This window comes from Arachis ipaensis, chromosome B09 (genome assembly GCF_000816755.2).
Source record: "Arachis ipaensis cultivar K30076 chromosome B09, Araip1.1, whole genome shotgun sequence".
NCBI lineage: Eukaryota > Viridiplantae > Streptophyta > Magnoliopsida > Fabales > Fabaceae > Arachis > Arachis ipaensis.
Window position 1 is genome coordinate 22,938,674 of NC_029793.2, and position 12,994 is coordinate 22,951,667.

At 35.1% G+C, this 12,994-nt stretch overlaps 3 protein-coding genes across 4 annotated transcripts; all 3 read left to right on the plus strand.

The window, feature by feature from the left end:
- Positions 1,738-2,376, plus strand: LOC107615206. Its single transcript, XM_016317306.1, has one exon. It carries the CDS (start codon positions 1,738-1,740, stop codon positions 2,374-2,376), a length of 639 nt encoding a protein of 212 aa, XP_016172792.1.
- Positions 4,528-6,135, plus strand: LOC107615205. The gene is made up of 3 exons (XM_016317305.1): positions 4,528-5,220; positions 5,668-5,952; positions 6,040-6,135. Exons 1-3 carry the CDS (start codon positions 4,528-4,530, stop codon positions 6,133-6,135), a joined length of 1,074 nt encoding a protein of 357 aa, XP_016172791.1.
- Positions 6,386-8,557, plus strand: LOC107615204 (bidirectional sugar transporter SWEET6a-like). Of its 2 annotated transcripts, none has more exons than XM_016317304.2 (2): positions 6,386-6,478; positions 7,604-8,557. In XM_016317304.2, the coding sequence occupies exon 2, from the start codon at positions 7,658-7,660 to the stop codon at positions 8,384-8,386; it is 729 nt and encodes a 242-aa protein (XP_016172790.1). In that variant the 5' UTR covers positions 6,386-6,478; positions 7,604-7,657; the 3' UTR covers positions 8,387-8,557. The 2 variants fall into 2 exon arrangements, with proteins under 2 accessions (XP_016172790.1, XP_020967285.1); XM_021111626.1 differs by having other exon boundaries at positions 6,398-6,478; positions 7,573-8,557.

Consider the following 12,994-nt stretch of genomic DNA (forward strand, 5'->3'; position numbering starts at 1 on the left):
GCGCAACATTCTCATAGTCCGGTATATCCTTCTATCAAATCTACCTTCACTTTTATATTATTATATAAATAATTAATTTTTAATTTATTATAATAGGATCTATTTATGAAATTTGGTAAATATAACTATTTATATTGTCTTTTTTTATCAATTTAAATTTATAGAACGAGTAATTTTATGATATGATATTAGAATTTTATACTCTAAAAATCTAAAATTCAATTCTGGATAAATAGGTTTCCAAATTTCGTAAAGTGCCCTTGAGGTTTAAAGTGCTCTGCTAGGGTTTAGCAGAGAAATTCTACTATCTATAATTTTCTGTGATCAATCGATCATTTCGAGTAATCTAGTGTCATTGTGTCAACTTGATCAACATGGCAGCAAACGCTGCTACCGCTGCTAGCAATCCGAGACTGCAACCTGAAGAAGAAAACACAATAATCAGTTTTGATGAGAAAGACGTGCAAGTTGGGATTGAACGTTGTGCAAGAAGTTTAGTTGGGAGACTTTTGGCGGATAAACCATTCTCAAGCGGTACTGTGGAGGCTGCTATGTACTCTATATGGAGGCAACCGGAGGGTTTTAAAGTGGTAGATCATGGAGGAAACATATTTCAATTCTTCTTTGGAGATGAGAAGGATATGCTTCGTATTGAGAGGGGTGCCCCTTGGCTATTCAAAAACTACATCCTGAATCTTAGGAGATGGAAGGAGGGTGAGAATAATGCAGAAATATATTTCACTCACGTGCCAATATGGATACAAATTTGGGGTTTTCCAGAACAATTCAAGACTAAAGAACTAGGAAGGAAGATAGGAGGCTCATTTGGAGAGGTGCTGGATGTGGATATCTTCCACGTTCGAGGCAAGGAGCATAGCATTGTTAAAATACAGGTAAACTTGGATGTAACAAAACCTCTCAGAAGATATGTCAAGCTTGCTGGTCCCAAAAACTAACAACTTGAAGTGGCATTAAAGTATGAACGGATCGGCACTTTTTGCAATTATTGTGGATTCATTGGACATGAGACAAGAGCTTGCAGTTTTCAAATTGAAGATTCGTTGAAGGGAGAGGTGGAAGAAGAAAAGTGGGGGGATTGGTTGAAAGCCGACCAGACGGGAAGAATAGAGGGTGCTACAAAGGATAATCCTAATACTAATCTGCCTAAAGGGAAAGACAGCTCACACAATAGGGCCAAAAAGCCAACTCCAGTAAACTTAATTAAGGGACTGGCTAATCTATCAATGCAGTCTCAAGGACGAGAGGGAAGAAGTGAGGAAGAAGAAGTTATGAGCAATGCTATCGTTCAAAAGAAGATACAAACAGCAAACTATCCTCCACAAATCAGTACCGGATCAGCAATAGAAAGAAACAATGCTGAAGGAAGAGACGAAAAGGAATATTCAAAGTGGATTGAAGCAACGACGTGCTTTGTGTTTGGAGAACAAGGGCAGCAGCTCACAAAATCTACCAGCAAGAGACAAAACTTAAAGCAGCTAGCAAGGAAACCTACTACAATGTCTGGAGTTAAAAGGAGTTCACATGGAGAAAGGGTTCCACTCAATAAGAAGAAATTATGTTCAGAAGAAAAGATGCAAGCGGAAGAGGGAGAGGGTGCCACCCACAATGGGCTCCCAGTGACCAATGAAGATGATGATGTGGAACTGTCGGGGTATGGGGAATCCCCTGACAGTTTACAACATACAAGGGATCTCTAGATCTCATTCTCCCGAGGTAATGTTTTTATGTGAAACTAAGAATATTACCACGAATGTTACAACTCAATGCAACAAAGCAGGTTTTCAGCAGGCATATTGTGTGGATCCTAGGGGTCAATCTGGTGGGCTAGTGCTGGCATGGAAGAATAATGCAGTTGTCTCAATTCTTTCTAGCGATGACTTCTTTATTTTCTTTGAGTGGACAGACCCTACCAAACAAAGAAAATGGGAAGTAGTTGCTGTTCACCTACATTGTGATGACAACATTCGGTTTAATCAATTCCGAAGAATTATGGAGATCAAAATGACAGCCAGCCCCTATTTTCTTGTGATAGGCGACTTTAATGCCATCTCCGCCTACCATGAGAAAGAGGGAGGAAGAATGAAGTCGGCCTCATCAATAGAGGTTTTCAATAAATTCATTAGTGATGGTGAGCTGGTGGACTTGGGTTACGAAGGGAGAAAATTCACTTGGAGCAATAGACGATACGGTGACAACCTAATCATGGAACGGCTGGATAGATGCCTCTCTACACATCATTTCAGAGCAAATTATTCGCAAGCAACAATACTACATTTAGATGATACAGGCTCTGACCATTGCCCTTTGATGCTACTGGCGGACAGGGAGGAGCACAAGGCAAAAAGAAGATTTTGATTTCAGGAAAGATGGTGTGACAATGAGGAAGTTCTTAATATGGTGAAAGAAACATGGAGGACTGAATTTCATGGCTCTCCAATGTTCAAGCTGTTCTCTAAACTGAAAAAATGCAGGCATGTATTGGTAGAATGGCAGAAATCTGGCTCTAGCAATTCGCAACACCTGATTTTAGACTTGGAAAATCAATTGAAGCTGGAAAAATTAAAGGGGACAGAAGCAACAAGATCAACTATTTTACAGCTGGAGGAAGAATTAGCTGAAGCCTACTTACAAGAGGAGAGATATTGGAAGGAAAAAGCTAGAATTCAATGGCTGAAATGGGGTGACCAAAACACAAAATTCTTTCATGCTAAATTCCAAAGTCGAAATCGAAAAAACAAGATTTTCAGACTACAAGACAGCTCGAGTAATTTCAGCACAGATTCTGGAGGTATTGCCCGAATTGCCACTGAATACTTTAAGGAGCTGTTCACTTCCTGTAACCCCTGTACTGCCTCGGCAGAACTGCAATCTCTGGAGAGGAAAATTGATGATGCTACTAATAGAAAACTTACTAGAAGCATTTCCGAGGAAGAGATCAAGAAAGCTACATTTTCCATTAACCCGTTCTCAGCCCCAGGAGATGATGGATTCACTGGAAAGTTTTATCAACATTATTGGGAGATTATTAAAGGTGATCTATGTAGTGCTATTAAAAGTTTTTTCTCTGGAGGTCGGATGTTAAGGGCATTCAATCATACCCATATTTGCCTAATTCCGAAGACGCAAGGCACAGAAACCATGAGCCAGCTTCACCCCATTAGCCTCAGCACGGTCCTCTATAAGATTATATCTAAGATTCTTGTCCATAGAATGCAGGATATTTTGGATAAAATCATAAGTGCTAATAAGAGTGCATTTATTAAAGGTCGCCTGATCAGTGATAATATACTAATAGCTCATGAGCTTATGCATTTTTTGAAAAACAAGAACCATGGGGATCATGAGATGGTAGTGAAGCTTGACATGAGTAAGGCTTACGATCGGGTTGAATGGTGCTTTGTTTGGGAAGTCATGGAGAAGTTGGGCTTTTGTTCTAAATGGATTGACTGGATCAAGGAATGTGTTACCACTGTGTCATACTCTGTTACTGTGGATGGTCAACCTCATGGTTACTTTAAACCATGCAGGGGATTGAGGCAAGGCGATCCCCTTTCCCCCTATCTTTTTATTCTTTGTGCAGAAGGGCTTTCCCATCTGCTCCACAGAGGAGAACAGAGGAGAGAGATCTCAGGTCTACGACTCAACGATAGATGTCCTACGATTAGTCATTTATTCTTTGCAGACGACTCAATCCTATTTTGCAAAGCTAATGAGCAGGAGTGCCAGAGACTATTAAAGATTTTGGAAGATTATAAGAACGCTAGTGGGCAACTTATTAACTTCTCTAAGTCTTCAGTATTCTTTAGCAAAAACACCCCAATACAGATTAGAGATGCCCTAGCTGAATCTCTACAAATTTCACATGTGGGCAGACAGAATAACTACTTGGGACTCCCAGTAGTAGTACATCGATCTAAGAGGCAGACGTTCAATTTCATTAAGGAAAAGGTGGAAAGGAAGCTGCAAACATGGAAGAGATCTCTACTATCCGTTAGTGGTAGAGAAGTTTTGGTGAAGGCGGTAGCTACAGCTGTACCTATCTATACATTGAGCTGCTTCAAGCTCCCTGATTCATTGCTTGAGGAAATACAAAAGAAGATTCTGAGTTTCTGGTGGGGTCAGAGAGGCTCTGAAAGGAGGCTATAGTGGGTGAGATGGGATATAATTTGTAGGGAGAAGAAGTATGGGGGGCTAGGTTTTAAGGACCTTAAAGCGTTCAATTTAGCTATGCTAGCCAAGCAAAGCTGAAGGATTCTTACTAAGCTTGAGTCCCTAATAAGCAAAATTTACAAGATCAGATATTTCAAATATTCTTCCTTTTTACAAGCCCCAACAGGTCAGCAGCCATCATGGGCCTGGAGAAGTCTACTAGACGAAAGGAGAATTCTGGAGGCAGGGATCGAATGGAAGGTAGGAAGAGGCAATCGGATTAGGATATTTGAAGACCCATGGCTAAGGAAGTTTAATCCTATTTCAGACTACCAGCAAAACAATCACAATCCAGACATGGTATGGGTAAACCAACTCATCAACAATTCCAGACAGTGGCAAGAAAAACTAGTTAAAAGCATATTTAGAGCCGATATTGCTACTGAGATTCTACAAACAACTATCTCAGAAGATGGGAAAGATAGCATTACCTGGAAGTGGGAACGAAACGGATACTACTCGGTGGCTTCTGGGTACCGTACTGCTTTTAGACTTTCTCACCCTCCAATCCAACAGCACCCGGAAGTGTGCAGAGAGAAGAGAGTTTGGAATAGCTTGTGGGAATTGCAATTCCCACCAAAGGTCAAAGTCTTCCTTTGGAAAGCCCTCCACGGTGGTTTACCTGTCCGAAACCGATTACACAGTAGGCTGCAGACGATCGAAGATATATGTCCGATGTGCCATGAATTAGGGGAATCAGTAAATCATTGCATATTTGACTGTAAGCATGCAAAGAAAATCGGGAGAAAAACTGAATTTGAAAATTTTGTTACCTTCAACAGCTCTGAAGATTTCTGGAGGCGATGGATAAAGCTTATAGAGGCGCTGAGGAGAAGACCCAATTGGAAGATAAATAGTGCTTTTACTGCAATTCTCGCTTGGAGGATCTGGCTAGCACGAAACCTTAAAATTTTTGAAGCTAAAGACTCTGCCATTGATGTGCTCTATTCATCTGCCGTGAAACTCCTTGAAGAATTTGGGAAGAGAAATGTACGGTAGTGGCTACAGTAGATAGATTCAAGAAATTCAGGTTGTCATATTTTAATTCTTGTAATGGGTTAGTAGTGTAATGGGTTAATGGGTAATCTTTTATTTCATTGTCTGTCTAGATTGGACCCTTATCTTTGTATATTCATTTTTTAAATTTAAATGAATATATAATTAACTTTGAAAAAAAAAAAAAGTTTGCTTGAGGGAAGGAGAATCAAGCTGTGCCGGAGAGAGAGGTAAAGAGAATTGCGTCGCGCTTAAGAGAGAGAGAAAAGGAGGTAGTTTTGGCGCGTGGGTGAGAATGGGGTGGGCGCGTGTTATGGAGTGAGAGTGGAGTTTTTATTTGAGTTTTTTAGTGTTTGTATTTGTATACGTATTTGTATACGGTGGGTTAAATTGGTACGCACATAGCATGGTTGCACTCTCATACATACACAAAATTAGAAGGAGAAAACAAAGGAGAGACACCAGAGATTGAGGGAGGAAGAAGGAGAAGAGAGGGAGAATAGGGGAGGGACGACACTGGCGGGATCGGGAGCTGCTGTTGCCGTCGAGGATGGGAACAGAGGGGGAGAGAGAGAGATCGAAGAGAAGAGAAAGAGAAGCATTGAGAGAGAAGACACGACCGAGGAGGAGGCGCTGTCTCACGCCGTCTCGCTTCGCGCTGCCGCCAAGCCGTCGTCATTGGGACTGCCGTCACCACCGTCGGAGGTCCCATCGCCGTCACTGCATGTGAGAGAGAGAAACGCAGAGAGAAGGTGCAACGAAGAAGAGGGAGGATGGAGCTACCTCGTCGTTACCATCGAGCCCCATTGCTAGGAGGAGTCGCCGCTACTACTGTCGCCATCGCTGGAGTTCACCGCCGCCACCGTTGGAGATGAACCAATTCGTGCCCTAGCTGCCGGAGCTGGTTAAGTTGGTGCTGCTATCACAGACACGATCGTTTCTTGCTTCTGGCTCCCGTTCTCTTTATTGTTGAATTTTGCTGCCATTGGAGCCAATGATGGAGGAAAATTGGTTGAAGTAGTTGCTACCTCGTGCCACTACTGTCCTGCTGGCTGAAATTATCACTGCTACCATGATCACTAACCTCGACACCTCGTTGCTCCTGCAGTCACTGTTGAAGCTCCCTAAAACCGCCACTGTTGCTGATGGAATCACCGTCCTTCGTTGAAGGTGCTGTCATTGCCACAGAGGCTCTTCTTGTTGCCACGATGTTGTTACTCCTGGTCCAGTCGTGTAATTGGGTTACGTTGAGGTATGGGATATATTTTCAAATTAAAGGTTTTGAATTCAGGATGTCTAAAAATTTTAGTGAATTTATTGCAAATGTATTGATAATTAATGTGTGGTTAAATTTTGGTTGATTGAGAAGGTGATTGATTGTGATGTTATTATAATAAAAGTTGATTGTATGCAAATCGAGGTTTTGTTAATAACATACATTTGCAAGTAAGTTTTGGATGTGAATGTCTTGTGATGATGTTGAAATTTGCATACGTGATGATTATGATGATGTTTTGACATGTTGATTTTGGTTGTGAAAGTGAAATGCATGCTATGAATGATTAATGATGATGATACTTGTATGTTGTTTTTATGGAAAGCATAGATATATGCTATAAATCCCTTTAGAGGCTGGTGATTGAACTCAAAAGTGTTGAGCTCTTCGGGCATAATTAATGATATAAAAGATGTATATAACTAAAAGAGAAAGCTAAGATTGTGGATTAAAAGAGATTAAAAGTTTAGAGCACTAAACTCTTAGGAAGAGATTAAACCAAATTCTGCAGAACCTGTTTTCAGCAAGGGCAGTAGATTCTTGGAATTTTTGCTCTCACTCCAGACCTCAAAAAATAGTAAAATTGATTTTCTATGAAACTTTGAGAAGTATACTTCATTGTTTTAAAATTTCATAATTTTTGGAGTTATAGATTGGAAGTTATACAATTTTAGATTTTGTCCTTTCTTGCTGAAAAAGCAGTTTTCTAGAATTTGAAATAGTAACTTCCAATCTGGATTTCACTTAATCTAAAATATTTTTTGAGTAACTTACAAAGGTAAATAAAAGGCTGATATGTCTAGAATGATGAGTTCAAATTTCAGAGCGATACAGATTTTAGAGAAAAAATTATGCAACTCATAAAGTAATGTGCTCACTCTTTTGTTGACACAAGCATTCTGCAGATTGTTCAACATCATATACAGAGGTAATGATAACAACCATGATAATATCAAATTAAGTCAATAAAATACCAAAATTTTCTATTATTCTTGAGGAGGTAATTACATTTTCTTTTAATTTGTTTACTATACACAACATATTGTATTACAAATAATTATAATTTTAAGGTGTAGCCGTCAATTCTCCACTTTTCTGCAGTTCGGCTTACTTAACTCTTTCTCTCTATTTGGGTGTCATTGAAGAAGAAGAAGGATGGTGAGCGCTGCACTTGTTCGTACCGTTATCGGCATTATAGGGAATGTGATCTCTTTTGGCTTGTTTTTCTCACCAGCGCCAACATTCTATCGGATAATAAAGAAAAAGTCCGTGGAAGAGTTCAAACCCGATCCATATATAGCAACGGTTCTAAACTGTGCGTTTTGGGTGTTCTATGGGCTTCCTTTCGTGCACCCTCACAGTGTTCTTGTGGTTACCATCAATGGCGTTGGCCTTGTCTTCGAGTTCGTCTATCTCACCATTTTTTACATTTATGCCACTAACAAAGGACGGAGGAAGGTACTGTTCCTTATGGGATCAGAGGTTTTGTTCTTTGCCGCTGTTGCTTTTATAACGTTGCTGGTACTACATGGCACTCACGAAAGATCGTTAGTGGTTGGTGTACTGTGTGATATATTTAATATCATGATGTATGTCTCTCCTCTTACGATCATGACAAAGGTTATAAAAACCAAGAGCGTGGAATATATGCCATTTTGGCTATCTCTAACTAACTTTCTCAATGGAGTGTGCTGGACAACATACGCTCTCATCCACCCTTTCGATATTTACGTCCTGGTAAGTAATGGAATTGGAGCATTGTCTGGATTGATTCAGCTAATACTATATGCTTGTTACTGCTCCTATAATAATGGAGAGAATAACGGTGATGGTGATGACAGTGTGTCAATTATAGTTGTTAAGGGAAAGATTGAATTAGTTTGATACATCATTCGATGATGGCACCCTAACAACATTCAAGTTTGGGATTCCTATGATTTAGATTTCTTGGAATAGTAGTAGTGCGGTTAATAGTGCTATTTTTGTGGTTTAGGAAATTGAGGAATATTTTTATGAATATTTTTAGTTGCTGTTTGTCTACTTTGTTATTTTTAATAGTGCTACTTTGATATAATATATATATATATATATAATAGAACTATTTTATAAAAAAAAATGAAGAACTTTTATTGATTGTTGATTAATTGAATTGTATTGAATTATGAAGGTAAAACTAAATATATATAGAGCATTGCCTTTCGAAAGATAAAAGTAAAGATAAGATAAGATAAAAAGATAACATAAAGATAAGATAAGGTAAAATAATAAAGACTAAAATTGTAACTGAATTTATGTATTCTGTTGGGCTGAATTTGTGGGTCACAAGACTTTTTTATCGTTGTCATGGGCTAAGGTGGAAGAGTAGTTTAATACTCCGCCTATGCTATACCTGCGGTATATAGTTGATCTCAAGTTCGGATATAGGAGGAGGGTTGTGTTAGGTCTTCGACAGCCAACATAAAAACTTAGCCGAATCTTCATGACATGGATCAAAGACGTTATTATGCTAAAGCTAGGTCCGTTGCCTAAAAACAACACGCTGTCTAGCTCGTGTACAGTGTCAAATGAGTAAGAGCCGCTGCATTGGTGCGCAGTGTTAAATGAGCATGGGTTTCTGCGTTTTCGTGAACGGACGAAGGTAAATAAGCTAGTTCACAAAGAAAAAGATAAAGGTAAAGATCGGAGAGACATAAGATTGAGATTTGAGACATAGAACATGGACACTCTAATAGAAAAATTCATGAAGGTGGTGGATAGTCTAGAAGTATCAATTTAGCCCAAACCTTAGGACTAGCCCTCAACCCTCCAAAATAATTCTAGCCCACAGCTCTAAAAATTACAAAATCATTTTTTGTAAGTCTAATCCTAATTAAGTCTTTCCAACAAAAAATTAAAATAGGGCTGGTCTATAAGCCCTACAAGTCCTACCAATTTAATTTTTGATTTTTTTTCTATTTCTATCATTACTACATTTTGAACATTTAGTAATATTTATTGTTTAACATTTGTTAAAGTGTTAGTGATTATTATAAAATTATATATAAAGTAACATTTATAATGAAATGTTAGTAAATATAATATATGTTAGACTACGTACTTTGTTCATGAAACAATTACAAGAAATAATTTGTTACTTGAAGGGAATCATCACTTACCTCCTTCAATCTGGTAGAATCGTTTGGTACGTTATTGATTTGATTTGATGAATATTTTTTCAGTATATTAACTATCACATATGCATTGAATGTTAAAGAATTAAATAACGTGAAATGAAGCAATTGCTCTTGGCATAACAAGAGAAAGGAATCATTGTCCGTTAGACATGAAATGATTTCAATACCAGTGAAATAAAAAAAAAAAAGAAAATTTAAGTTTTTAATTTGGCAGGCAATGCCAGCAAAATTAGACCAGCAGAAAATAGATTATTGACACTTTAGAAAATTATACTTCATATTAATTTTTTCATCATCAAAAGTTCGGATAATAATTTTTTAGATGCTAATGAGTAAAAGAATAATTTTTAATGAATTTTACCGTTTATCGTTCTATTTTAAATTCATAAGTTTATAAAAATACAGATTTTATGAAATTTAAACTAAAACACAAATTTTAAATTTCTTTTTTTTATTTTTTAATATTATATTTGAATCCAAATGAGAATATTTCTTTATTTATATATCTATTTTTTACTCATTATATTTAAATCCAAATGAGAATATTTCTTTATTTACATATCTATTTTTTACTCGTCCAATTTTGCTGCCACCATTTACAAAATTGAAAACTTAAATTTTCTTTTTCTATTTTGCAATCATTAATTGTAAAATTAAGTACCTACAAAATTGAGAAATACTATGTAAAATGATAAATATTTGTATTTTAATGTAAAATAGTAAATATGAATTTTTTTATTTATTTTTAAAAAAGCCTTGACATTTCAACTATTTTTAATGGTATTTATAATGCTTTTGGTAAATATAACGGACATAATTCATGGTAAACATCGATGAATTATAAGTAGAAATTAAAGGTGGTAAGTAAATTTTCAAATGTATCTAATGAAATATCTTATAGATTTTTTTCCTAAAAATAAAGCAACTAATCTTGTAAACAATTAATTGATTATAAAAATATTAAATAATACTACATGAACACAAAAAAGTTTTGATTACACTGCGATAAAAAAAATATTCATACAAAGTTTTGATTACACTGCGATAATTTTACTCTTAAATATTTTTACTCATCATAAAATGTTTGTAAAATGACTAAAATCATATTACTTTGTTGTATATGTATCATTTTTTTCCACAAGTTTATGTACTAGTCATTCTACAAATATTTTATGATGAGTAAACATTTTTAAGCGTAAAATTATAAAAAAATAAATTTTTTTAGAATAAAATCAATGTGATTAAGTGTAATTTACTTAGATGTGATTAAAAAATAATTGAATAACTATGTACCGTAAAAAATTGATATTATTGAAGGATAAAATTAAAATTTATTTTTATGTATCGTTTTTGTCCCCAACGTGTTCGTCCTATTTAAGTCCCTAACGTTTCAAAATCGTCTCAATTTTGTCCCGCCGTCAATTCTGTTAACAGATTTCCAACGGTAGAACAACATTGAGTCAATTTTGAAACGTTAGGGACTTAAATAGGACAATTCAAACATTAGGGACAACTTTAAAACTTATCCCAAATTTTGGGGACAAAAACGATACTTTACTCATATATAAATACACAGTTATTGATGTAATAACTAATTTTTAGCTAGTATCCATGAAATATTTTAGAATAATATATAAAAGATGGTTATTAGTGATCAGGTCACTATAACTCGGCGGTTATAAGCTATAATTCGAAAATTAGATCAAAAGAATGTTAGAATTTTCATGACTTATAAACAACCATAACTCGCATTGTTGCGCATAACTCGGCCATTACAATCTGGTTCATCTCGTATTACTCGATAACTGCCACCTATAACTCGGAGAACAAGTCAAACAAATAGATATAACCATTCAAATAAAATAGAAAAATAACTTCCTCGTACGTCATCCTAATAGCTCAAAAAAGTAATCAAAACAGACATTGGAACTTTAAACATTATCTCACTATAGCCCACATACGTTCTCACTAGCAACCGAATATATTTGAAAACGATAATATCTCCATAAGTAAATCTATATAAGGTAAATCAAGGTAAAAGGTAGAATATATCTGAAAATTTAATACTCACTCATGTCACTCTCATTTTTTTCTTTGAAATATTACTGACTTGAGTGTCAAAATACTTTTTTATAGTTATCCAACTCATCTGATGTTCTTTAGAGTTCGATGTATACCTCATTCGTGGAAAAGATAGGACATGTCTTCCCTTCTACGATGAGCTATCCCTTGGATAGACCATTTTATAGCAAGAATAATTAGTTTAAGTCAGATAAACAGATACTAAAAATACCCGGAATCATTAAATTTGTCTAATCCATCTATTTATATTTCTAATATAAATTGTAATATGAAAAATTAATCTTAAGGACCACCAATAAGATTTAATTATTAAAAGAGTTTTCTATTTGAATTATTAAAAAAGGTCTATTTAAAAAAGTATATAAGCAGAAAGACGAAAATTTTATTATAAATAGACAATAATACTCTTTTATTAGATTTTCCTATATTTCTCCTATCACAGGCTTGGTATGACAATTTTTTAAAAAAGTGTTTGCGTTTTTCAAAAGTAAAAACACTTTATTTGTATTTGATAAATAAAGAAGATTATGCGCTTGTATTTGTAGTTTTTTAAAGTTAACTTATGCTTGTCAAAATAAAAAAATTTAATATAATTTCATACACTAAAAATTCTGTATTTAGGAAGAAAGTAGGATAAGCTAATGTAAACAATCATTTTTCCTCTATCCTTTTATGAAATTTATCGATTTTTGGAAATACTTAGCACAATATAGAAAGATAAAGAAACATGCGACTATAGTGTGTGATTCTCGTAAATAGAACCAATTAATCACTAGACCAACTTGGTTAGATTTAGTTATCATAAGAACTTATTCATGTAATTAACAAGACCATAAATAAAAATAATAAATTAATACCCTTGTTAGCATAACTAATATTATTGAATATTTTAACAAGGAAAAAATTTAAGAAAAAAATTGAAATAAGTAATGTGATAAAACAAATATCATTAATATTAGAGAGATAATAATTAGTAATTATCTTATTTAACTTTATGAATATTTTCATGCATATAACATCTACAATTATATATTTATTATATTTAATATTTACTCAATTATTCAAATAGAAATTAAGAAACACAAAATAAAGAATCTTTGCATAATAATAAAATATTTTCGTTCAAATATACAATGAATGGATGGAATTTAATATAAATGAAGAAATTAATTTCTATTTTTCAACTTGTTAATTTTTTACAATAAATTTTATAAACATCTTTTCCCCATTTATGAAA